Source organism: Takifugu flavidus, chromosome 7 (genome assembly GCF_003711565.1).
Source record: "Takifugu flavidus isolate HTHZ2018 chromosome 7, ASM371156v2, whole genome shotgun sequence".
Classification (NCBI taxonomy): domain Eukaryota; kingdom Metazoa; phylum Chordata; class Actinopteri; order Tetraodontiformes; family Tetraodontidae; genus Takifugu; species Takifugu flavidus.
Window position 1 is genome coordinate 12,909,516 of NC_079526.1, and position 26,933 is coordinate 12,936,448.

At 43.7% G+C, this 26,933-nt stretch overlaps 1 protein-coding gene and 1 long non-coding RNA gene across 4 annotated transcripts in view; both read left to right on the forward strand.

Annotated features, from left to right (window-relative positions):
* The window catches only part of pde4ba (phosphodiesterase 4B, cAMP-specific a), an 80,901-nt gene extending 54,580 nt beyond the window's left edge, over positions 1-26,321 (forward strand). For all 3 annotated transcript variants that reach the window (XM_057037356.1, XM_057037357.1, XM_057037359.1), the window contains 9 exons: positions 10,767-10,879; positions 18,197-18,290; positions 20,549-20,832; positions 20,920-21,084; positions 21,689-21,788; positions 21,890-22,044; positions 22,151-22,273; positions 22,805-22,987; positions 23,067-26,321. In XM_057037356.1, the coding sequence (XP_056893336.1) occupies positions 10,767-10,879; positions 18,197-18,290; positions 20,549-20,832; positions 20,920-21,084; positions 21,689-21,788; positions 21,890-22,044; positions 22,151-22,273; positions 22,805-22,987; positions 23,067-23,498 (1,649 nt within the window). In that variant the 3' untranslated portion in view covers positions 23,499-26,321. The remainder of the gene's footprint in view (positions 1-10,766; positions 10,880-18,196; positions 18,291-20,548; positions 20,833-20,919; positions 21,085-21,688; positions 21,789-21,889; positions 22,045-22,150; positions 22,274-22,804; positions 22,988-23,066) is intronic.
* On the forward strand, positions 1,819-2,207 carry LOC130528238 (uncharacterized). The gene is made up of 2 exons (XR_008951246.1): positions 1,819-2,043; positions 2,084-2,207. It is a non-coding gene; the product is annotated as an uncharacterized LOC130528238 (long non-coding RNA).
* Positions 26,322-26,933: the final 612 nt, after the last annotated feature.

Below are 26,933 nucleotides of genomic sequence, written 5' to 3' on the forward strand. Positions count from 1 at the left end.
TATGTGTGAGCCTGCCATCAGTGTGTGTGTGTGTGTGTGTGTGTGTGTGTGGTGTGTGTGTGTGTGTGTGTGTGTGTGTGTGTATGTACTTTGTGACACCTGTGGGTAGCTGTATGTTTGCTCTCGGAGAGAAGGTGAGGAATATCGCAGTCCTTCTCCAAACAGCTCCGCTCACATCTCAGGGCCGTTTATATGCTTTGACCCCTGGAGACAAGCTGACGTCATCACTAATATTTTCTCCCACAGCTTCAGTATCGTACAAGTTACTGGAAATGTTTGCTTGCAACTTCGCAATAGTGTAAACGCACCGCAGAACCGCTCCCAATTTGGTTTATATGAGTAGTCTGTAAAAAGATGAAAGGAGTGGGTTTTTACGTGTTTTGGAGACCAGAGAGAGAATTCGGCCCTGTGCAGCAGGCGGACAAGGTCGGATTGAGGATACGATCTTCTTGTTTGCCTCTTAACTATTCACAATTTGTTCTGTCAAACAGTGCAAAATCAATAATGACGATGATGGAGGTGATAATGATGATTCAGTGGTGTGAGCGCCCAGCCCCAAACCCAAAGACTATCCTGTTTGACATGGAAACGCTCTTTTAGTTGGACGTGAACGGAGCAGTTTGCAGCAGCATCTGGATGTTGGAGTATACCACGAATAAATATCAAATATCCTTTTTTTAAAAAACGTGATTTCAGGTTTAAAAAGTACATTTAGGGCGGCACTCCCCTGCAAGCGTGATGCATGTGTGTTAAAAATCCATGCGTTCTTGTGATTTGGTACCTTTCCAGGAATTTAGTTCTTCATCTGCGGGGTTGTTGATTGATGAGCTCCCGAGGCTCGTAAGGAGACAAAGGGGGGAAGACACGTCTGGAGGGATGGGAAAGACGATTTGTACGCTGGAAATTTGTTGCATAAGAGCTTCGCTCATTACCACATTGTATTGGAGAGACGTTCTTATATTTCACGGCCTGCCTGAACGTTCTATGTCCTCCAGACCCGTCCATCAGTTTGCTCGGTTGTTTATTAGTGGTGTCGGACTTTATTTGTTATCAAGAGTTCTGGATTTAGTTTCAAACATTGTACACAAGACTGTGTCACCCTGTGAGTGCGACTGTGTTTAAAACGCACAGGTAACCATCTGTTTATTCTTATTACATTCCAGTGGCGGGCCGTGCATTTCACATCTAGGCCTTCAGTAGTGCTGAATCAATCCAACCCTCAATAACTATTTTATGGCTATAAAACTTTCACTGCAGGTACAGCTGCAACACACGTAAAATTGCAATATTATTGTGGCGAGTTAGGGCTTTAGGTTGCGGAAGAACTCAGACACAGACTTCTGCCAGCTTATTCATACACGGAACTGAAGACACATGAACAAAGGGAAGTCTTCAATCACACACATTACCTGGCTCATGGTGTGCAAGTGCAAACAGTAACCAGAACTCAATAAATAGAACACTAACATTGAAAGTTGCAAAAGATAACATTTACAACGAACAAAAACAGGGTCAACACCAACCTGAACCCACAGACACACTGCCACAAAGCATGCTGGGAAATTCCCACACTGACCCTCCCCAACACGCTACATTATTTAGGAATATAGCAACATTTTAGTATAATAATCAGGATTTTGGATTTTACTCACCAAAAATCCTGATTATTTGTACACAAAATCCATCCTCCTTTCTTTCCTCAAGAAGATTTTAATTACTCTGTTGTGCAGATTATCCGTGCGTTTCAGTTCCATCAAGACGTCCTTTTCTATCGCCATTGAAGCTAATGCTGAAAGTCGAGCCTGCCCTGTTGTATTTCTGGCATAAGTTTTAATTCGCTTTAGGGCTGAGAATGTCCGTTCAACAGAAGCAGTAGACACGGGGATGGTCACCGCCAAACACAGTCTATCAGTCTTTTTAAGATTTCCCTATTTTTCTTCACCTTTTCGTTGTGGAGCTCCGTTTCCATGCGCACTTGCTCGCTCAGCTGTAGATCCACTCTGGTTTCCCCAAAAGTTTTGGAAAGCACCGTCGCTTGTAAGTGTCCGGCAGTGCTTTGATGCCTCGTTGCTGCCTTGGTTAGGCAAGCCAAATTTACAAATCCAGTGTGGCTCCAAACACCATGTCGATCATTGGCAAATAACAAGCACTCCCAGCAAGACAATTAGCAGCGTTCCTCGGAGCCTGTGAGCCCGGAGTACCGCTCGTAGTTAGCGGACTGAAAGTGGCGGACAAATCCTTTTCCCAGTTGCGACAGGCTTGCTAGCTTCGGAGTTGCCCGACCTTGCTTAACAATGTCCAGCTTTTCTTGAAAAGTCCGTCTTGAAAATGGCTTTGACAGTAAATCTGCGACCAAATCCATTTCTTCTCCTACTTCAGCCATTGTGGGTTGACAAAACAGCTATTAAATCAACACAACAATATCTTTGCTTGTGCAGCTCGCTACAGATGCAGTTTGCTAACTCTGGCTCGTGCACTCTCTGACTATCCAATCAAAGTGCGTGAATATACTGACGTTTCCTACGCCTGCTAGAAGGCCTTGGGGTCGCCAACTCAAAATCTGATTGGTTGAAGCAACAGTTTGATCGACATTTTTTAAATGCAACAGGGCCTACATGTCTGGAAGCAGCGCAACCAGGGGGCTAGCAATGAAAGGAAGCGGACAGACCATTTGGAATTTTTTAATACATATTCATGGACAAAACAGACTGATACCAACTGATTGCTGTTGCTTGTTTAGCATTAGGTCACATTCCACCGTCCCGCTGCCCTCCACCCTCTCCGGTGTCAGTTAGGCCTCCCGCCAAGAGGTTGGAGGTTTTGGAAAATGGGGACGAGCTTTCAAATTAGAAAAGGGTAAAGAGGATTCCATAGAGAGACGGGAAAGAGACCCTGCGTCTGTTGCTGATAGCATCTCTTTCCCAACAGATAAAGGTGTGAGATTCTATTGTGGTATTTTGAGCTTTAATTACGAGCAATCCCAGTGCTGGAATGTGACTAGGATACTGAGGTCTGACCCCTGCTTTACTTATCTCCTCTGTCATGAAGAGCTGCTACTCAGAGGAACCTGCTGGTTCAGACGCCTGTGGCCTCTTTCTGAAGGAGATCCAGCTAGGTTAGAGAAAACCACTACAATGTTTATATCTGCCTGTTCATGTAGCTGCCCAATGGTTCGGCTTGGACAGACACTTTCCTTTTTTTAAATTTTAATATTACTTGTGTTTTCCATTTTTTTCACACAAAGACAAGTTAAACATGAATTCCAAAATCAGATTGATCCTAAATATCAGGGTTTAAGCATTGAATTAGAATAAGACGCTCCAACCAAAACCCAACTGTCAAACACATCAGCCTTAATAGATTTTAATAAATAAGCCTGTTAATGATTGCTTTTCAAACAATTGAACTGCCTGCTTGCTATTTTCAAAATTACTCCTGGTGATGGGGAAGCTGACATGAATTTTTGACAGTGCCATAAAGAGTTTGCAGAATATTTTTAGTCCATTTTCTGGCACGTGAATTATTGTGCAACATTATCATGCGGAGCAGTGTCTAAATCTTTCCCAACACTAATGGCAGACGCACGTTTCAATATATAAAGGGGACATGCTAATAACAATTCCCAAAGCCCTTATTGGCAATGCCCAACCAGTTGACTGTTGAAGTGCTTATCTGATAACCAAATAATGGTAATCTGTCAATACTGTTGAAAACAGAAAACACACGCAGCCACACAATCAGTGTCACTTCCCTCTTACAGTAAAAGGGAAAAGTGTTTTGTCGAAATGTGTTTTCATATCCTTTTTCTTTTACATGTAAATTTCTTCCCTCTTTCTTCCTAACTAAAATCTTTTCCTTCCCTTATCTAAAAGGACCAAAATATGATGTTTCAGAGGAAGCAGAGTCTGCAGGAAAGACTCTGAATGCCCTGTAGTCCACTTGTGTTTTGTTTTATCATTTAGCTTCAGCTAGCTTAGTCTGAAGCTGTAGCTCCATGACTGGCTTTAGCTGCAGCCTGCAGCAGAGAGAAAGAGACCCAGCTCTGAAAGCTGGACGCTCGCACTCTGTAACTATTTGAATTATGCCATTGACGTCAGCACAGTAATAAAGTAGACTGCTGCCCTTCCCCTGAAGTATTCCCTTCCAAGCAGGCCTGTTCAGCTAAGCACAGATGGATCCCAGTGCCTTCTGCTTCAGAGCGGCTCTTTTGTTTGGTTATTTGGGAACCATTCCTCCACCAGGAAACACCAAAATCACTGCCTCCTTTGTTGTCCTGGAGAAAAGGGAGAGCTGTAAAAATAAGCCTCCACTTGAATTTAAATGTTGTAATTATTAACAGCAGACAAATCCTACATCTTTTTTTTGTAATCCCTGAAAACACTGTGAGTCAATGACTTTAACATATTAACTTATTGATCAAGACAAGATGATTTTAACTTGATTAAATCAGGAATTTTGGTGTAGCCAGTACAGACAGACACAATAATTCTGGTTGCTCACCTGTGTCAATAGTATCTCTCTCTCTCTCTCTCTCTGACACACACACACACACACACACACACACACACACACACACACACACACACACACACACACACACACACACACACACACACACACGATGCTTACCCATCATAAGGAAGCCATAGGAGGTCATTTGAGGTTTCTCTCAGCTGGTTTTCATATGTTACTGGAGAAGCTGATCCTTTCTTGCACGCAAACCCCTTCGTCATCGCACCCCTGTGGTGCCTTCGTGGCTCTGCCTGCTCCGTTCTGACCTGAGCCAGGGTCTGCTTTGTCTTGACCTGGACCAGCCCGGCTTGGCTCCATCTCAAGGCCTCTGCACCAAATACAGAGCAGATAATGTCATGTTTTCTTGTGAAGCATTTAGCAACAGCTGGAAAGTGTTGAGACCATTTTATTTTCTTTTTACTCCGATTAAAATGTTATTCATACATACAAAGCCAAGACATTTAAAGCAGGATGGCTGAGTCTGGTTGCCCGCAAACATTGTTTACATCCTCATTACTGGAACTACATCCTTTAAAAAAAGAAATAAAGAAACATCTGGTGGAAAGGTGGACTGAACTTTGCTCATTTTCAAGTTTTTAACTGGGACCATTCTAACGTCCAGTCACTGGGCCTCTTATGAGGGAACATCAGGCTGTAATTTCCAACTAAGGATCTAATAATATGGAAGTTTTTTCCTCCTTCTACTACAGACTTATACTGGACAAGAGGAGATATTTTGCCACCCAGGTTTCTGCTCCTTGATCCGTGCTTATCAACATGAAAAAAGCGTTCAGGCTGACAATGAGGCCCATTCAGCCCCGTCAGCACTGCTCCTACTGATTTGTGAGTTCACGTCAGGAAACGTGGACAGAGTCTGCTCTGTTGCTGTGTGTTTGTGTGTGTTTGCGTGTGCATATGTTACTGCAGTTGAGAGAGTCTTGCGGTGTGGAGGAGTGTGAGTTTCTCAGCAGCAGACAGCAGGTCAGGGTCAGGACAGAGTGCTCCTCAGATAAGACAAACGCTTCGCTGACGTCGGTCCGTTTTATCGAAACGAGAGAGCGCTGCAGAAGGTTTGTGCAGGACGGTGTTGCAGCAGCACATCCCGCGGGTGGGAGTCACCTGGCGCTCCGCACCTTCACCTCTCTGTGTAAACACGTCGACGTGTGCACGACGTACTAACAATCTCGTGCAAAAGGCACCTCTTTGCCACTCATCTTACTTTTCAAAATGAACGATGTTCTGCACTTTTCAAACAGAAACTCTTTTGTTTTTACCTGAATTTGAACGTATGCTTCCGAGCGGGATCAAAAGCATAGATCCATGCCCATCCCTGCCTCTAAAATTCATTTCAACGTCCCATCCTACCTGGGAACTTTTTGCTTCTTGTTTCCTGTTTCCACCTGGACTGAGACAGTTCAACACAGCAGAACCCTTTCCGCTGTTTTTCCAGGGATTCAGCAATGAATCCGGCATCACTGTCCACCCTTTGGGAGTAGTTGCATGCAGATTTATAGCTTTCCATTAGCATTCCCACTGAGTTCGGTAGTGGAACGTACAGGAATGTGTACATGTGAATGCTATGTGGAGGACATGGAACACTATGTCCAAGTAATAAGGAGGTACACACACACACACACACACACACACACACACACACACACACTGCTTCAACTGCTACATGTGAGCCAGTCAAAGCACTTTTTGTGAGATTTTTAAACATAAAACGGACTTTCTCCTAGCATAACGGGGACCATGGTCGAAAAAGTAGGTTTTGATTTTACTGTCTCGGATCGCGATGTTTTGCATGCACCGCGCGCTACTAAAACGGAAATAATTACCGTCGTCATCATCATCACAAGTGCACCTGCAAACAAGTAAACATTTCCTGTTGAGTATCTGTAAAAAAAAAAGAAAAAGAAAAAAAAGGCCCGTATTTCATCATAAATGTAAGTGCTAATTCTCATTTAAAGATTTTAACAATGTAAAAGAATAAATACCGGTACTGGAACAGGCCCATATGGTGCTCAGGCTGCCCTTGTGTGAGAACTGTTTTCCAGCTCCTGATTCACTTGGAACCCTTTACCAAGGGTTCCTCAACAAGTTTACCGACAACATTGTGCATGGCAGTTTCATCTCACCCATGTGGCTCTGCCTGAAATCTTTTATTGCTTTTAATAGTGAAAGTTGGGATTTTTATTGGTTTGCAAGAATCTACAGGAGGAGTTCCACCAAGAGAAAGTTTTTCTCATTTAAGATTCTAAAGAATCGGGCCTCGTTCAACCCCTCGATACAAAAAGGCTCTTTTAGAATTTATTTGCAGCTGGTTCACTTTAGCTTTTATTGCCACAGTAAAACAGATCACAATTCAACGCGTGACTCGGTGTCCTCCGAGCTGCTTCTGGAGGGTGACCGCATTAAAAGGAAATCTGTATAATTTACCGACACTAATAAATTTACCCGCAAAGGTTTGAATGTTAATGTTTGCTGCAAATTCATAGGAATATGCCAGTTCCTTAATTGCAACGTCGTTTTCCCCTTCATGTTTGTAATGAGGAAAATTGGCCGTTTTTATGAGGACATTATTTATTTTCCACTTTCCTGTAAGTCACATTATTGAGCTCTTAACCAAACAGACTGATGATGTCATTTTATCTCTTGTCTAACCCAGCCAGGCAGAGCTGCGCCAGGGGTGAATAAAAACTGCCGAACCTCATAACGCGCCCCTAATATCTTCCCCGCTGCCGCTCGCCCATCTTTTCAAAATCCTGGCAGCGACGGGTTTCGCAAATTCGGCGGATGTGAAGTCATAGTTTGGCCTGCGACGAGTGGCAGAGCAGCGCTACAACCCCACACTGCTGGTCTTTGATAGCGTTGTGTAACCAACCAGATGATTAGAATTCAGATGTGCGTGCCCTGTTTCTTGTAAGGCCAGAGAAACCATTTTAGAATAGCCCCCACTGTTTGCATCACTCTCATTACAGAACCTGCTGCCAGGCAGCCTGCGTCAGAGTCTGGTTTCCTTTCATGTGTGTGGTCTGTTAATGTGCCGATTCACTGGAAATGTGGCACCTCAGCCCTCAAGCAGACATATTAGCGTAGGCTGTGGGGAGGGTGGACAGAGAGTGATGGTACCTTGTGGCCCTCTTGACCTGCATCTCTGATCGGATTTTACTGCCGTTGCATGTTTTTGGGGCCATTACAGGCTTCTGCATCCCGCATCACATTCCAGACAGGAAACTGAGTCTATCCTCATGAGACGATGACTGTCTAGCTTTGTGCGTAATGCGTCACATCAGCTTTATCACCCTTTCTCAACAAACCGCATCGAGGAGAGGTAAACCAATCTTTTATCAGTTAGTTGCGTTTTAGCTTAAGTACCCTGCAGACCATAGTCTGACATGCAGAACTTGGCCAAAATACAAGTATTTGTATATTGTATATGCATTTCCACCTACTAAAGGTTTTTCTGGAGCAGCGCAAACACACCAGTGAACCAGCATGAAAGCTTGAAGCTTGTTATGTGCATAAGTTATGGATTATTGCTGTTTGAAGCTAAATGGATTCCAGGCACAGCCATAAATCAAGGTGAAGAAGCTAAAAGATATCCACTTGACTCCCATACAGTCCTGTAACAATAACAGATTTCTGAAGAGGAAGATAAAGAACCACTGAAGTACCCATCATGCCTGTGTTCTGTCTTAATCAGAGCATTTATCTACCGAAGCTCGAGAAGATTACACCAACTGGCTGTATTCAGATAATTGGCACAAGAGAAGAGAAACCTCCAAGTAAACCACATAAGACTGTAAATTGTGAATTTGACATGGCAGCCCAGAAGGCCGACGTCCTTTTCACTGGAAGAAAAAAAAATACTGGCTCACAAATAGACCAGTGAGCATCTTGTTCAGCCTATTTTTTCATTTCTTACTCAGGATTTTATTACCTAAATTGCAGTTATTATGAATTTCCATCGTTGTAGATGGTATTTGAGAGAGAACACACTGAATGCTGTGAAAGTAGGTTTTCAAATATTAACGTTGTGTTGTAAATGAGCCTGTTTTTCCTGTTTATGTTTGGCTTAACTGGATCAGAGTCTGGCTGACCTCATGTCAGTGCAGTCCCGCCTTGCCCCTCCAGTCGGGCCGCCTTGCCTCCCTCAGCTGTAAAGTACGCGATTGTGCGCTTGTGTGCAACCCCGTACAATGCATACATCTCACTAGGCTGTACATGCGTCTCTGTGTGCCGCTGTGGGAGAGACCACATTGGTCTGAGCATTGATCAGAAGGACCTTTGTGTTGGAAGGGAGGCAGTGGAAATCCCCACTCGCGCTGCGGTGTGTGTTTGTGTGTGTGTTGGCAGACATTTGGCTTTTGAATGCTCCTTCACTCTGTCCATCTGAAGCTGTGAAGTCCTCATTGTGGTTCCCCAGCACAGTTTTATAGGCATCTATTATTCCTTTTATGACTCTATTCTTGTTTTTAGAATCAGTCTTATCTAAAAACCACAGTTTTGTGATTCTCAATGTGCATGTGTGGTTTACCGTACTATTAAAATAGCATGTTTGGGATGGGGAAGATATCTCTACATCACAAGACGACGCAGTTTACAGACTTGTTTAGGTGCTTTTACGCCGTTTCAATTTTCCTCATTTTTTTCAATCTTCAACAGCAGAAATTCCAATGGTTGCACAAAAACACTCGCACACCCAAAACCGCCTCAGAAGGGAGGATATGGGGAAGGGACATGCCATGAGTTTTGCCACCAAATGCTGGGAGTTAAACTAAACTCGCACATACACACTCGCACTGTTTCTTTCATTCCCCTCATCAGAGTGAGGGGAAGCTGCGGGCCGAGTGCCAGGTGGCTCTCATGTTTGGGAGAGCAAACAGGCTCGTGCCTTTGATGGCACTGAGATCAGAGCAGGGGACACATTCTACGTAGCCACGCTAAGGTCGCCGTAGTGCGCACCCTGCTGCCATGTTTTGCTCTGCAGCTAGGATACCCCGGATATACATAATGCAGTGGAGACAGCGGACCACTGTGTGTGTGTGTGTGTGTGTGTGTGTGTGTGTGTGTGTGTGTGTGTGTGTGTGTGTGTGTGTGTGTGTGTGATATGCGCTCCAAATGGATGGATTCCAGCATTTCAACCCTTATGTGTCAACAACTGTCTATGTTTACGTTTACCTAGCCCATATGTTTTAATGCCGGAATGCCCATTTACGCCTATAATTGAATTATTTTTATGGATTTTATTTTTGGCTCAGTGATATCATAAAAAGGAATTTCCAAGCTTTACACTGCGAACAAATCGTTTTTTATACACTGAAATTAAATTGGATAGCATGCCTAGATTTGCATTAAAAACGAATTAAGCACAGTAATATCCAACTAAAATGTAATATATTTTTTTATGTTGACTTTTAAAAAACTCTTAATTGGAGTTTAACTCTATATAAAAGTTTAAAAACTCTTAAATGAAAGAATAGTTAGCTAAACAAAAAAAATCCTAACACTGCCCACATCTTTAACCCCATAAAGAGGATAAACTAAGTTACACATTCTGTCTTTATTTGTATGTTTTTAAATAAACAGCCAATACAGAACTACAGCATAAACTGAAAACAGGTCCTACAGTGTACTTTCTGTTCATCGCAGCATGCTGGGCCTACGAGAAGCAGATTAGTTTGTAAGCTGCTGTAACAGTGCTGGTCTCTGTCTGGTCATGTTGCCTCTCCACCGTCAACAATCCTCAATTAACAGTTCACCCAAAACAGTGGTTCACCGTGAGGAAACCTGGAAGTTCTGTGTTGCCTTTGGTAGCTGCTGTCCTTCCTGGGAGGTCGGATAAAGTGTGCGCGCGCTGTGGTGGCTCTGGTATCTGGTTTCCTGCTGTAGGGGTTGACTTTATGTAAATGAGCCGAGGTCGTCAGATTGGGGGGATTGGTGATGGGGGGGCTCACGTATGCTGGGAGGAAATTTGAGTGTGCGTCAGAGAGAGGGCTTACAGTAGCTTTCTTTTCCTCCGCTGACAGCTGCGAGTCCCACTTGCTCGCCACAGCTATACCTCCTTATGATGAAGGAGCGCTGCAACCAGGAGCCAGCTTTAGCTTTTCCCCCTCTTCAGCAGAAGCAGCAGGCCCCCCATGCTGGACCTGTGGGTGGATGTTGCCTGGGAGTGGCTGGGCAGGGCTCGGGCTCCATGTGCAACGTGTGTTCTGACTGTGTGTCTCTGTGCGGCGGCTGCTTGTTGACAGATGAGGCGTACCAGAAGCTGGCCATGGAAACGATGGAGGAGTTGGACTGGTGTTTGGACCAGCTGGAGACCATCCAGACCTACCGCTCTGTCAGCGATATGGCCTCCACCAAGGTAGGAGAGGCTCCAAGTTTGTTTATTGCTCTCGATTTTTCGTTCCATTTGACCCCCGATAGACCAAATTCCACGCAGTACAGCACCCACCGAATGCTACAGAGCTATTCTGAACAATTCCATGATATGGCGCAATCGCTCTGAGCACAGAGGTGTGAAGATGTGCAGCGCCTGGTGCACGAGAGGGGGCCTCAGCAGGGATGACAAGTGCAGTTGCAGGGGCTCTACTAGTTTGGGAGCATTGTTGTGAATTTTTCGTCTTCTCTCTCACCAACTGTGTGTTACGTGCACCAGCTTTCAGTTCCAAACGTGGGAGAGGCAGATGCCGCAACATGAGTGTGCCTGTTTCACAATGATTACTGTCTTTTATGTCGCCCTAATGTGACATAAATCAGCCACTACCTTTTTTGTAAAAGCTGGTAACTTATAGGAAATGTCAGATTTTCGCAAAAATACAATGACACTTGCTAATACGAGCAGTCATGGGCGCTGGGCTCACAGGAAATGAGCTGTGTAGCAGCTGTGCGTAAGTAAGCCAGAAAACAGTTTGTCGAGTGTGTCAAGAGGATAAGCTTGTTATTTCTCATAAAACTGGACAACAGGATGTGAGGGATCCCACTGGGGGTCAAACAATAAGCCAGAGAGGAAGAGAGAGGACATGTAAGTGTGTATGCTTGTGCTGTAGGTGTGTATGGATGAAGTGTGTGTATGAAGTCGCACAGACCCCTGGACAGAGCGACTCTCTTCCCGATCTCCTGGTCCCACTAAATGACTTTAGACGTCCCTCCCTGCCTGTTCGGATGCCATCATCCTGACACGCATCCAGCTCAGACACTCACATGAATTTGTTTTGAAATGAAGATGATAAAACCACAGAATCCGAATACATACGCAGATATTTGGATCATCGATCATCCTTGGTATTCATCTTGCACAATGAAGTATTTTACACTGTTGCAATTGCACAAATATGGAGTTGAAGCCAAAGGTTTGGTTTTTTGGACTTTCCTTTTGGTGATGATTGATTTCAGGAGCCTCCCCGGCTTGAGAAACCCTCAAATCATCACAAGTACGGAGTAATGAAGTGAGAATGGATCCAGCTTTTTCCTCCAGACATTTTATTATCCCGGCTCCTTTAGCTGCCAAGATAATCATACGGTTATACAACACGTGACATGTTGAAGTGAATTCAGCAGTTTCAGGTACACCTTCTCATAGTTAACGGCCGACACTGAACAGTACCGGCCTTCATGAGCTGGTAGATCATTGATGGGTCATGTTGAAGTGTTACTGGACGCTGCGATGTTCCGTCTGTGTCCCGTCTCATATTATGTCTGTTTCTGTTTAGGGTATATGCGGCTTCAGAACAGACCGTGCAGGTTAAATAGATGATAACAGCCGAGGAACTGACATGTCTGCAGTACATGTGCTGTCACAATATTAGATTTTCTGGGTTAAGTAACTGTCTATGTGGGTGAAGGCGTCAAGACGCTTGACTCCTGGCTACAATTCTGAAGAATTCATGGCAGCAGCCAGACGTGTGTGTCTATTCAAAATAAGTTTACATTGCCGTTATCTTCTCTGTCCTACATTTAGCCTTGTTTTTCAACAAACTACAACAGTAGACTACGTAACTACTGCCCCTTCGCCATGCGGGTCCTTTACGATCAACACGGTTTTGTTAAAAAGTACTGAGATACCTGTTGCATTGAGGATGGAAAAAACTGTTATTCAAGCTGTGCGGAGTATGAAACATGAGTCTGAGGGGGGTGGAATGCTAGAAGAGGAGGTGAAGCGGAGGGGCCGCGGTGCTTCGCAGCGCGTGACAATCTCCACTGATGGAGGGCCGATAAAGCCGGGTCAAGGGCTTCACTGTACATCGTAGTAGCTAAGCAACAGGGAATTCATTAATGATGCGTTTTCTGGTTACTTGTTTATTACATTTAAGGAAAGTTTCAAAGACTTGAGTCATGATTTTTACCGGAATAAAAATCTAACAATATTTGTTAAAGATGATTCAACACAATTGTGTTTGCATGTAGTTCTCCTGGTGAGGTGAGAGCAAATAGTTCCATGACAGGCTCTTTAGCTCTTTCAGTTGAGTTTTATCAATATTATTAATTTGGATCAATTAAAGTAGTAACTTTTTTTCTCTCAAATTCTGTGCTATATTTAAACAGAACTAAACTAGGGATGGCGTAAACGCAACGGCGGTTTCAGTTTTCAAAGAAAAACAAAATCAAACGATTGGAATCATAACGATCGCTGCGATATTGAAAGCTGGAGGAGTCATGAACAGCAAAACAGGAAGGCTCGAAACTTAGAGGCGGGGCCACCCCCACCATGAAGTGTGTATGAGACACACACGGAGCAGTCAGTGCTCTGCATACACGGGGTGTGAGGTAAAGCCTAGTCAGACCTCACAGCCCAACGTGAGTCACTGGAGCTGTGGTGTTTTCCAGCGTTAGCCAGCCAAGCCTCCGTCCTCAGCTCTCGTCAGACTGACACACACAACTGCACTTCCAATCTGCTGTGCACCCTACACACAGCACCATGGGAGCCTGCTGCTTTGACAAGAAAGAGAGGAAACTAGGGAAGATGAATAGTTGGAGGAAGGTAAGTTGCTTTTGGCCTATTCAGCTCTTTTTAGACATTAGCACAAAACCTTTTTTTTTTTTTTGCTAAATAAGTGTAATGTGAGCTCCAAAAAAAGATTTTAGATTTTTAGCGTAAATTAAAGTTGTTGTGTGAAGGGATTTAAATTTTATTTACCAGTGCAGATGATAAAGCTATCCAAAGTTTTTACTCATAAAAAAAATGCTTTTTTTGTTGGAAATTATAATACATGGTTAAAACCGTGCTTCGTGTAACTGCAATGATGATGCATCCTAATATTAAAAAGATTTAACAACTCATATTCAGACGTACGACTGTGCTGCGGCACTGAGAGAACTTTGAACTTTTATTCAGTGCTCCTTATAGACGTCCGCCTCTTCCCTTTTAGTATTTTCTCTATGCAGATTGAGCCATGAAACGCTGCACTTGTTATTTTTCTTACTAAGTAGATCAATATCAAACTGATTCCCATCCAGCTTGTTTAAAGTTCAGGTGAACTCGACACAATTCAAGAAAGAAGCAGTGAACTGAGCTAATGTGCAGATGTTCCGTCATTCATGTTACCTAAAATGACAGAAACGAATGAGTCAAAAGGCTTAATTTATCGCATCGCACCAAGCAGCTGGAGGGTGCAAAGTGCTGCGGAATTCACTCCGGTCGCTGATTAAAAGGTTTCCTAAAAAATGATTAAATTCAACAACCTTCTACAAACGAGAAACCAGCTGTGCAGTGCAGTTTCTGGGAGTTTAGCCATAGTTTTTCTGTTTCAACTGAGCAACAGTCTGAATGTTTCATAGATGGCTCTGTTCATCTCGTTCCTCGGCCTTTCAACAACATACATAACTCATACATAACTGCCTCTGTGGTATGTTGAACAGGGACGCTCTCTGCCTCTGAAGCGACCCGAGCTTCAGCAGACAGCCAGTTGACTGTTCACTTTCAGCCAGAAACGGCACCACATCTGAGCCGGCTGCAGCCTTGAACAACCCTGAGTGATGCTGGATCTCTTAAGCAGAACTTTTTATTTTTTCCGCGTCTCATTTTGGTCCAAACCCATCGTACGCATTTTTTACAGGTCCCCCTGTATCACACAAAGGTCTTGAACATTTGCGAATGAGTCAGAGGAAGTGAGAGGCTGTCGGGCCGTCTCTCTTAAGCCCTCTGTAGCTTCACTCAATACGCTCAGAATTCAGATGTAGGTAGTTTCCCTGAACTTCACAGAGTTATGTCATGGTAAGCCTTTATTATAATGCCAGCAAGTGCGTCATAGTTTTCGCTGAAGTGAGCTAAACCACTAAGCTTTGAGTTTGCAGGTCAGTGTCTATGGTTTTAAAGAAAAAAACTAGAGCAAAGCGCATATTCCTGGAGCATCTACACACATTACCAACACAAAACCCACCAGTGACGATGCTTGTGTTGTAAATTTCACACCTTCGCCTGTTAACATAAAATGCAGTCTATTTTGTCTTTACATTTTTAAAAATGAACAAAAAAAGGATTTGAACAGTGACTTTGAACTCCAGTCTTTATTTTTAAGATGAGAGGCAGCGCTCTCAAGGCTCCTTCGCAGCGTAACGTGCACAGTGCACCTACTAGTGGCACAGAAGCTCAATGTCAGATGGAAACATCATTGACAAAAATCCCGAAACAGATGATTCATGTCCTTTTTTCTAAACAAATGGATATATTCACATGATAAAAGAGCATGTGACGCACGTGCCCACAGAGCTCCCACATGCTCTCCTTCATGCACCATAGTAACATCTGGAGGTAAACACTTCTTCTCTGACTCCAAATAACAATAAAATCAAGTCAACCCTGCCACAGAGTCCCCACTCTACTGTATAGCGATACGCATCTAAAACGTGCATTAAGGAGGTTTAAAGGTAAACAACCAGCTGAGGCTGTGTGCGCATGTGGGAGCGGGCACTGAAGAATTTCTTTCAGCCTCTGAGGAAGCATAGATCTTCAACACATTGCAGAGACATCCCTCGCTGTTAGTTTTGGTTTCTCTATATTTTTTTGCAGTGAGCTATTATATAAAGAACGGCCTCCTCTTCTTTGTTTTTTTTTTCTTTTTCCCGCTTTTCTTTCTCACATTCTCCAGGCTTCTGGTTGTTTCCCTTAGTGGGAGGATAATCTGGAACCCTCTTGGGAAAGCTTTGATCTCCCACTCATCTTTCCACTCACGATTGGGGTTGAGAAAAGGTTGTCTGGGAACTTCTGTTTACATTTTCCCATGGATTGGCTTAACGAACCCTATGGATATTTCCTCATTTGCAACAGCATCCTTGAGGATTTCATAAACAGTTTCAAGACTGAATGCACAGATGAACACACGTGTCTTGAACTGGCCAGTGTTTGTGATGGAGCACTGGATTCCTGTTTGGTGGCTCCATCCTTGTCCAGTGCAGCGGTGTCAGCACCTGCTCCAAGGACAGCCCATTGATTCTGCCATCGAGACAGACAGAAAGAGATTGATGACCACGTTGGCAAGTGGCAGGCAGGAGAGAAATTGACATGTAAGTGGTGTAGAGAGAGGGAGAGACGGGGGGAGGGAGGGGACTTTTGTTCTGTGCATCTGTGGATGCAGGGAAAGGCAATATGTGTGGCGTGTCCTCGTGACAGCTCAGCAGCTCCTCCACGTCTGCCTGAGAGGGAAGGGGGGGAAGCCTCTTCTCTTTTTCTCCTCCTTTGAAAAACAACCTTACCCAGTCGCCTGATGCTGTTGCCATGGCGTTGGGCTGTTCTGGAAAGGGGAAAGAGAGCAAAAACTGTGGGTTGCTGTCAACATAATTGGGAAAGGTGCAATTATTTCTCTCTCTCGCTGGTCGCTTTTCCCTTGTTGTCTCTTGGCCACTAAAAATAGCTTTGTTCAGACACTCTGACAGCATCTACTATTAGATTTGGGATGCAGAAAATAAGCAGAATTGTGTGTCTCCACAATGGCCAATGGACTCCTGTGCAACTGAGGAATTATTAGAGGGAACTGACACTTAGTGGTTGATAACAGTGGTAAAAATCAGTTTGCATTCAAAATCTCAGAACCCTGTGACGCTGAAGAGCCATGGCCATAAGACTCCATGATATTACTACATGACATTATTACATTACATGACATTGCACTTGCACGTAAATAATAAAGGGTTAATCAGCTGTTGTGAATATATTTATTATATATTTTGGCATATCAACCACTCCAAAACATCCCTTCAGAACACAGTGTTCGCATTGCTGCCAAGCTGCGGCAAGGGCTCCCCCCATCTCCCGACTCTGTTGAATCATATGTTCTGAATAGAGCATGTTGTTAGGGCTGGCAGACTACAGCAGGAAAAGAGACAGAAAAGGGAGGGAATGAGAAGACAGAGAAGCAGGGTAGGAGGGGGCGTGAGCGCTATAGCAGCATGTGCATTGAAGCGTGCTAAATCCAGTGGAGGAACCCCCCCTCCAGTCAGATGAACATCTCTGCCTGCCTGCCTCCTCCTCTGCTCTCCTCCCCCGTCTCCGTCTCTGGGTTTTTTCATCCCCTCCTCTTCCTTGGGTCCTCTCCATTATTCATTAGCATGCTCACAGTCCCGAGCACACAGCTCCAGCTGCTGCTTCAGCCCATCTACCGAGCCCCTTCCTCCAGCCTTCACATTCCCTCCATCCGATCCTGGACATGGAGAGTCCAAGCTGGCCTTATTTTGCTGCTGAGACGGAGAACGAGCATCCATTAAGTTGCTCTCTTAGCTGCTCAGAAGGAAAATACTAGAAGAGAGATAAAGGATTTTTTTGGGGGGGACCTTTTGGGAACTGAAAAAATCCTGTTCATCTGCCTCTTTTTTTCTTTTTTTGGATTTTGTTGGATTACAGTTCTGGCTTTGTGTAGGAACGAAAAAACGGGGTCCAAAATGCCTGAAGCAAATTACCTGCTGTCGGTGTCTTGGGGGTACATTAAGGTGTGTGGTGCGCTACGTAGCTTCTCAGGATAATGCAATCTTTTTAAAATTCACCTATGTTGCCTTAACTGTACATTATTAAGATAAACTTGTGTATTTTTTAGGAGAGTCCGACTGCTGCTAGTAGCCTAACTGCACCAAAAATGAATTTGTAATGGTGATGGAGGTCTTACAGAATGATGTTGTGTGGCTCAGGCTCCATCTTGAGCACTCTGCAGAGCTGTGTGTCTGTTTTTTGATGTCAGTGTGCATGTACGTGCACACACGCACATCCGTCATAAACAGCACCTACTGCAGTGCCCGTGTATCCATGTACTGTCAAATGCATGCCCTCTTTAAAATATTTCATTCAGTTTAAAGTGTTGCTCATGTGGAAACTACATTAAAATCCCTAAACTGTTCTGGTGTGAGCAGCGAGGGGATTGTGCTCTCAACAACACTAACATTTATGATGCAATTAAATGAGCTAAATTTGCAAATGAATGTAATAAAACTGAACTTTGAGGCAGGAAGTGCCTTGAGGGGAATTTAGAGGCAAAGACCTCCCTGGTGGTATGTAAAATAATGACCGGATAGCAAAGAAAATGGAGAGGAAAATTAGAAGGGTCCCCCACTGATTTTGCTCTGTCAACAACAACAAAAACATACTAAGCCTGGTTGAGTCTGTGTTTTTCCATGGAATGCAATTTCTCCCAGGTTTTCCCACAGTGGTAATTGATGACATGTTTTCTTTTCCCCTTTTCTTTTCTCTCTCCTGCAGTTCAAGAGAATGTTGAATCGGGAGTTGACGCACCTTTCTGAGATGAGTCGTTCTGGGAATCAGGTTTCCGAATTCATCTCCAACACCTTCTTAGGTAAAGATTGTGTACCTGCCCTCAAAATCCGCCTTTTGTCGACCATAGATTATCACTGGCTACAATGATGATGTCTCAAAATCTAGAAAACATAAATGAATCTTTACACTTTTGCATTTTGCTGCTAGGTTTTTTGGTTTCACTGTGCTGTGTTGTGCAAGGTATCCTGGCAGACCTAAAAGACTGAGGGGGCGCACCATAAAACACTGCGCCATTAAGCTTGTCTGAATGAGTGAGGCACAAGTGTTCAAGATGGCAATTGAAATGGAAAGAAATTCCACACCATTACATGGGAATTATGAGAGATATGACTTTTAGGGAGATTCTCTGAAAGTTTCATTAGTCAAATGAGGGAGCTTGTTTATTGGCTGTTGGACCCAGATGGTGTTGGCAATACATGCAAATAGATCCATCGATCTGTCTCTTAAAAACAAAGGTTCTTATTATTTTTAGGGGATTATTTGATCTTTAGACATCTTCTTGGAGCCCTAATTGATGGAGTGTCGTTGGCCTAATCTCTGTATCACAGAGAATGAGAGTAAGAGGTGAAGAAAGACAGGGAGGAAGCAAACAAGGAAGGGAGGGAGCGAGGGTGCTGTCTGCAGTGAAGGAGAAAACAGAGGTACAGAGGATCCCCCTCTGCTCACGATAAGCTCGGCAGATTGTGAGTCATCACTGCTTTAATGCATCTCTGTCAGGAGGGACACCTTGTTGTCCCCACACCTCTCCTTCCACCTATCACTGACAGAGATGACTATCGCTGCGATAACGGAATCGGGATTACCCTCCCGGGGGTAGATTAGAAAAAACGAAGAGCAGGGAAAATGGCACAGCTGGCCTGGTGTGGCCTGAACTGACCAGAATGACCATTTAATCCTTCCATCATTAAGATTATTATCACATCAATAATCCACTTTTTTCTGGTTCAAAATGGTGTCATGGTGCATCCATTCAGGCTAACAGGAATGTCATTTCCCACCACATGCCAGTCAGGCAGAGGTCATTCCCATGATGCGCTTCAGTGAAACATCTACTTTTTAAAAGTTAAATTCCCTCCAGATTTCCTGAATCTGTGGGCCGAACTCAAAATTCCCATCTGCTGCAGCTGTCCTCGCAGCAACACAATTTTGTCACGATTCCCTTTGATTGAACAGCACCAGAACAGTCTTACCTAAGGGAACATATTGGGAAAAACTCCCCCCCTAAAAGAGAAAAACACCCCCACCTTTCCTACATTTTCATGCCTCACAGGAGAGAACATGGAGGAGGATGACAAAGAATCCAAAGAAATGGAAGCGAATGTGGGAGGTGCGAGAAGAGCGGAAAGTAGAAGTGAAATACAACACATTTTCCCTTTAATACACTGGAAGTGAGATTGGGTTCTAAAATAAGATGGGAGTTGAGACAGTCATACCGTGAAACTGAAAATCTGCAAATGAGTGAGTGAGGCAGGGGGGCTGCACCTGCAGCAACTGTGAGAAGCCTCCAGAGCGGATCGTCACATTAGTTAATGCTGTTTACTGTACAGTGGCCTGCATCTCCTGTAGAAATACAGATGAAGCTGTCGCACATCCACGTCCATGTCACAATCCCACTTTATGGACGCAGGTGCATGTTTCACACACACTCGTCTCAGCAGTGGGGAAATTGATGAGTTGTAAAAAATTGGTGGGCGATGTATTGCTCTTTTCACGTAGCGCATGTCTGAGAGCACTTAATTGCCTGTTCTCAATTAGCGGTGGTGGACTGAAGACAGCAAAAGACAGAGAGACCAGCAGAGGAAATGGAGAGAGAGAGAGGGAGAGAGAGCATGAGTGAAAGTGATTATTTGAATTACAGCTGGTAATTGAATAACCCTCCACAGGGGAAAGCTGATTGGCCAGAAATGAGTTGAGATGAAGCTTGATGGATGAGTGCACATCTTACATACATCACAATGAGCACTCCCTGTAGGATTTCAGTTGAATTTTTGTGAATAAAACACAAAGGGAGCTAGAAAAGAATGCTCATTTCCAGAAGGTCTAGTTGAATTCAAAACCTCTCTGCTGACCTATGAGCACAGGGAATCAAAGGAACAAGAGGGGGAAGAAAAATAGAATTGTAGGCTCAATCAGGCCATGGGGGAGACACAGCTTGGCTAATATATGAAATAAGGCCTCTTATGGTAGCTAATTACTGTCGGTGATTTTTGAGTGCACATTAAAATCCAGATTGTGTTGGACTAAAAACTCACAGCAACTTTGTAATTTGCCCCTCAGACAAACAAAATGAGGTGGAGATCCCTTCACCAACGTCTAAGACACGAGAGAAAAAGAAGCAGCAGAAGCAGCAGCTGATGACGCAGATCAGCGGGGTCAAAAAGGTCTCGCACGGGCCCTCGCTGTCCAGCAGCAGCATCTCGCGCTTTGGTGTCAAGACTGACAGCGAGGAGTTGCTGTCCAAGGAACTGGAGAATCTCAACAAATGGGGCCTGAACATCTTCACCGTGTCGGAGTACTCCCACAATCGGCCTCTTACCTGCATTATGTATGCCATCTTCCAGGTATGTTCCATCAAAAAATTAGCAGTTCGGATTTGATGGTAGGTGAAGTGACCCATGCTTCTGTCTTTTTTTGTAATTGTTTCGTAGGAACGCGACCTTTTGAAGACATTCAAGATCCCCGTGGATACATTTGTGGCCTACATGATGACATTAGAAGATCACTATCACTCTGATGTTGCCTACCACAACAGCCTGCACGCTGCCGACGTGGCCCAGTCTACACACATCCTCCTTTCCACTCCGGCCCTAGATGTAGGTTCTTTAAAAAAACAAATTCATTCTGGTGTCACTTTAAATCTCCAGTAGGAGCACAGTTCGGTCTGGCTGCATTATGTAACATGTCTGCACCCTCAAAAATAAGGGAAAATAAAATGATAGGTGTAAGATGACGTGAGATGTGTGATTTTCCTGGATCACCACGCAGGCTTTGAGCTCAGTGCCCTTCCATTGAATCATCTCTTCCCCATCCCTGCTGCCCATATTTCCCCAGAAACTCATTCCTTCATGACACAACTATTAGTTCTTCAGCCAGCATACATTTTCTCACAGCTCCCCTGAAGCCGCAGTAACTGGCAAGGGTTGGAGCGGCTGGCTGTCAGGTCAGAACGCCCCGGTTTTTAGGTCAGATTAACCTCAATTTGAGCTATAGAATCCAGCAAACACTTACGTTCCTCACAGAAGCATGCTCACAGAAAACAGGTTCTGAAGACAATAAAGGTTTTTAAAAAATTCGGATCCACTTAAAATGCATTTTAAAGCCTTGGTCAGTCATCTCTTACCTGATGTTTTGGAAATCATTGATGGTTGATGCTATGCTAACCCTAATGCGATTTTTTTGTTCCTCTCGTTTTCTCAGGCGGTTTTCACAGATCTTGAAATTCTGGCAGCCATCTTTGCTGCAGCTATTCACGACGTAGACCATCCTGGTGTATCAAACCAATTCTTGATCAATACCAGTAAGTCAGAAGAGTAACCACAAATGCAGTCTTGTGGTTTCTTATTGCATTTTAACCATTTTTAACTGATGAAATAATATCCCATTTCTCTGCTTTCGCAGACTCGGAGCTTGCACTGATGTACAATGATGAGTCCGTTTTGGAGAACCATCACTTGGCTGTGGGTTTCAAACTACTGCAGGAAGACAACTGTGATCTTTTCCAGAACCTCACCAAGAAACAACGTCAGTCCCTGCGGAAGATGGTCATAGACATGGTAAGACAACCACAACCTCGCCCTCTTTCCTCTTTAAATGCAAATCTAGCCTGCTCATTTGGTCCAAATTTTAAGGATTCTTTTTCTTATGTCTTTTTTTGTTCAGGTTTTGGCCACTGACATGTCCAAACACATGAGTCTGCTGGCTGATCTGAAGACGATGGTGGAGACCAAGAAGGTGACGAGCTCAGGAGTGTTGCTGCTGGATAATTACACTGACAGAATACAAGTAAGTGGTTGTTATTTGGATTCTTCTTCTTTAAATCGGAGACCAGAAGTGAAAAAAGTCATTCGGTATATGGATTAGGGACCGGTTGCACCATCAGCCTGAAAGTTTGTGTCAAAGGCTGTTAATGGCTCTAATCAATAGCCAGTATTGGTGCAAAGCCAATGATCATTAGCTAGCCTCCTACATAGCTGACCTCTGCCCCAGATCAATCCTTTTCTCACTCCATCCATCTTCTTTTTACCCTTAAGTACTGTAATGCTGTTTCAGAGAATGTTGTTTTTACTTGATTCTGTAGTAAACTGGTGTAAAAAGTCCAATTTACATTATTTTGCTTCAGTAAAGCTAACCAGACTGGTTATACTGTGTCAGGAGAGGCTTAATAATTAATTAAACTATTTAAAACAACATTAAAGTTCTTAACATCCTTTTGTGTAAGGTGTATTTTATCAGATTTCTTAGTCCTGTCTACTTTAATACCTTTATTTTCAAGTGATATTCTGGGTCTCAACAGCAATTCTGTATGATTTAAAGGTGCTGCGCAACATGGTGCACTGTGCTGACCTCAGTAACCCCACCAAGTCCCTGGAGCTGTATCGCCAATGGACTGATCGTATAATGGACGAGTTCTTTCACCAGGGCGACCGAGAGAGGGAGAGAGGAATGGAGATCAGCCCCATGTGTGACAAACACACAGCATCTGTAGAGAAGAGCCAGGTAAACAGCCGAGGACAAACGGCCTTAACGGTTTAATGCATCCCAACAATCTCTAATCGGTCTCCTTCCCTCCATCCAGGTGGGATTCATTGACTACATTGTCCATCCTCTGTGGGAGACCTGGGCAGATCTGGTCCATCCTGATGCCCAGGACATTCTGGACACACTGGAGGACAACAGGAACTGGTACCAGAGCATGATCCCCCAGAGTCCCTCCCCGCCCTTCTACGAGCAGAGCACGCACGGACACGGCGGTGGGACAGGGGGGCAGGGGGGCGGGGAGAAGTTTCAGTTTGAGCTCACTTTAGAAGAGGAGGAACTGGACGGAATAGAAAAAGAATGTGAGGAGGAGGAAGACGAGGAAGACTTAGAAGAGGAAGAGGACAGTCTGGGAGATTCCCACTCCCCACCCCTTGACTGTTTAGATGTTCAGGAGCAGGAGGGCAGCATGATGGAGCCCATGACGGCTATTGAGATCGTGACGCATGAAGCTTCACCCACAGACACATAGGGCTTCCAGCAGGCCCGCGTGATGATTTGAAGGTTTTTGTTTTTAAAAAGAGGCGGATCCTCTTGCAGCTGTGCTTTTAAAGAAGCCCACAGAAGCGAAGGCTTAGTTTTGTCCCGCACGGGGGCGTCTTGCACTTGGGTGTTTGAAGCCAGAAGTGGAGAGTTTCAAGGAAGCGGCTTCAGAGTTCTCAGGAAATACTCACCACAAACATTTTAGATGGACAGCTGGACACTGAGAGTGGAGTTTGAAGGATTTTGGCCATTACAGGAAATGGCTTCTTTCATTTCCGGGACTGGCATTAAATGGACAATGACACTACTGAGAGAAGTTTTGTACCTTAAGACTATTTTTTACAAATATATGACCTAGAAGTAGCATAGAGTATGGGTTAGTTCTACTGTTGGGGACACATTTGTATAGTTACAGAAAGTGTTTACTTTTTTCCTGTACCATTTGTCAAAGGACTTTTGTGTGCCTTTTTTACTATTGTCTTTATAATAGTTTTTTATTTATTGAACACTCTAGTATGTCTGTGAAAAGATATTTTTTTGTTTCTTCTTGAAATAAGCGAAATCTTTTCTTTTGGTTTGTCAGAAAGAACAGTCTTCCATGTACTGGGCAATAGAGAAATCCAAACAAACGTTGACAAACTCATCGACACAGTCATCTACGTGAACACCCGCATATACATTTTTTGTCAAATCTGCACATTTTCTTTGGTTCTTGTCAGACTCCACTTTGGTTAATGAATGTCACCATCATTATTTTTGTACCCCGCCTCTTTCTCTTGTTCTTTGTAAAAAAAAAAAAGAAAAGAAAAAAATGTCTACAGACAATTAGGGTCTTCCAACAGTTTCACACCAAACTTAAATTTTAATGCAACACGATCAGCAATGACACGGAATCCTTCACTATAAGCTAAAAGAGAAAATTCAGAAATGTGCTGCTGTGAAGTATATTTGTGTTCAAACTTTAATAACCCACCTTCAAATATGACCCCAGAAACCAAATGATTACGCTATGCTGGCCAGAATTATGAAATGAGAGCTAAATGCACCTCAGTAGGGAATTGATTTTTACCCAAAGGTATGCTGCAGTAGTCATAATCCTGTTAGCTGGAACAGGTACTGACCTCACGCTGATCTGATGTAATGTTCCTCTGCAATCAAGCCCCAACCAGAGGATTAAAGTTGCTCTTGTGCCCTCATCAGTGACTATTCCCATCGTTTTCCAGCCAGTCCAGCCTCCACAGATGACCCCAAAACAATCAGGCCAGCTATTTCTTCCGTGCTCCAGAATTCCCTAACGCTCTGCATCTGCTCATTGACGTCAATTGAAATTTTTACCCTCCCCCCTCACTATATCTGGTTTCCAGGACATTTGGGTTATTAGGATTTGACATAGATGGAAACGCTGCATTCAGAATACCAAAAAAACAAACAAAAAGAATCCATCTCAAACATGGTTGGAAGGAGTTTGCAGCCTTTCTGCTCTTGTGGCTTCAATGGTAGTGTTTTTAAAGACATTCTTGCTGCATTTGTAGTTCTATTTCTCCATTTCTGTGTTGGTTTACTGATATACTCAAAGGTACTTCATCTATTTTCACCCCTGTTTAAACGGCAAGCATGCGTGCATTGTGTAAATGGGACTGAGTTCTGTCTGGACGTATGTTTTTTGCAGGTGTGTGTGAGCGCGCGCGTGTGTTTTGTCGTCTTTGGCCTTATCCCCATCATTCCTCAAGTTTGTCTCTGCTGTTTGTTGCTAGGAGCTCAAGTTAGTCCTTTTTGCTGTTTATAACAGTGTGTATTTATTCTATTCTTTAAGCTTGTAAATAAGAAATACTGGTTCAGTGTAAAATCTATTTTAATTTATATGCACTCGCATTACCTGGAAGTGGTGGTGTCTAATGTGTAGAAGACTCTGAATTAGAGTCTTGTTTTCTATATATAAATATATATATATAAGCATATATTCGCACAAAGATTTGAGTGCCCAACAGAGCAGCAGCTAAAAAGAAATTGTTGCTGTCACATGACAACCCTGTAACTTAAATTCTCTTATGATCAATTAATTTTTTTTAAAAAGAGGGGAATGGGATCAATCCTAGTGAATCCTTAATTATTGCCCAAATTTTACTCCTGTACTTTATCTTTCTGGAGTCATTGAATGCGACAAACGTTTTAGCCAACTGAGCTACAAGGTTTTCATCTGGCAGCAGCACTTTGGCAGCCCAGTGGCTCCATGGAGAACATGTTAAACTGCAGAGGCTTGAATTTAGGATCATGCAGGCTGGCAAAGGAACGCAGGAGGTTGCTACAACTCCAGTTATGAAACGTGGGGTTTGAATGCAGCCTGCCGATGCAAGGACAGGGTCAACGGACAAACACAAAGCAACCGTCTATTTTTACACTCAATCCACTTCACGTAAAAGTAGGTAACACAGGGACACTATCAGTAGCATGCTACATGGCGGACACTGACGTAAATTACCAACAAAACGATATTGTGTACCTGTGCTAATGTGTGAACTCTGTCTGACCAAAAAGCAGTTTTGAAATTCAGATTTGTCAGTATTAACATTGTTTCTGTGTTCAAGCTTTTTCGGTCCTAGTTGTGTCCAAATGGTTAGCCAGATTTAGCACTATCTGCATGAGAGATGGGTTTCCTTTCTTGTCACTATGTTCAAGTCCACCAGTTGTTGCCGGTGGGTTATTAAATGTTTCACACAATGTATGGTATTAGGCTATACAGTATTGTATATTGTGTTCAACATCTGAAATACTTTTCTATTAAGTGATTAAAAAAAGCATGAATATATTCAAACCATCTGCTTCTGCTGTTTGTCTACCCAACGCGGACGAATGTGAGCAACAAATTTGGGTCACAGTCATGCTTCTGGTGGGTTCCCACATGTTTGTCATGTTTCATTAAGCCGTGGCCACGACCAGGCCGTGCACAGCACCTGCGTCCAGAACTGGTTAAAAAAAGACCGATAAGTAGAACAGTATGTTGGACACTATGGCCCACGGTCTGTGCTACTGTGGCTAGCCATAATTTAGCTCATTCAGATGATACCTTTAGTTTTGTGGCTGGGTTTTCACTAAAAATGAGTAGCATCCAAATAATAAAATAACACTCAAGTGTCATAAATTATTATTTAGAATTGGTGTCCGCTCCACAATATCCTCTGATCTAATTGGATGTCACTACATTAATGCATCGTCACAGGCTGAGCCTTAATGTGCTGAGACGGGAACACTGAGTGACGCTGACTCGGTTCCGCGCCTTCACGCGATCCGACACCACCGGTTGTGACGCGATGGGACGTGAGGCCTTCGCACACAAAACCGTGCATGAACGCAGCACATGCAGATCATTTGAAAGACACCTTCCTATGATCCCTTCGCTGATGGCAACCATCCACCGACAGCGTCG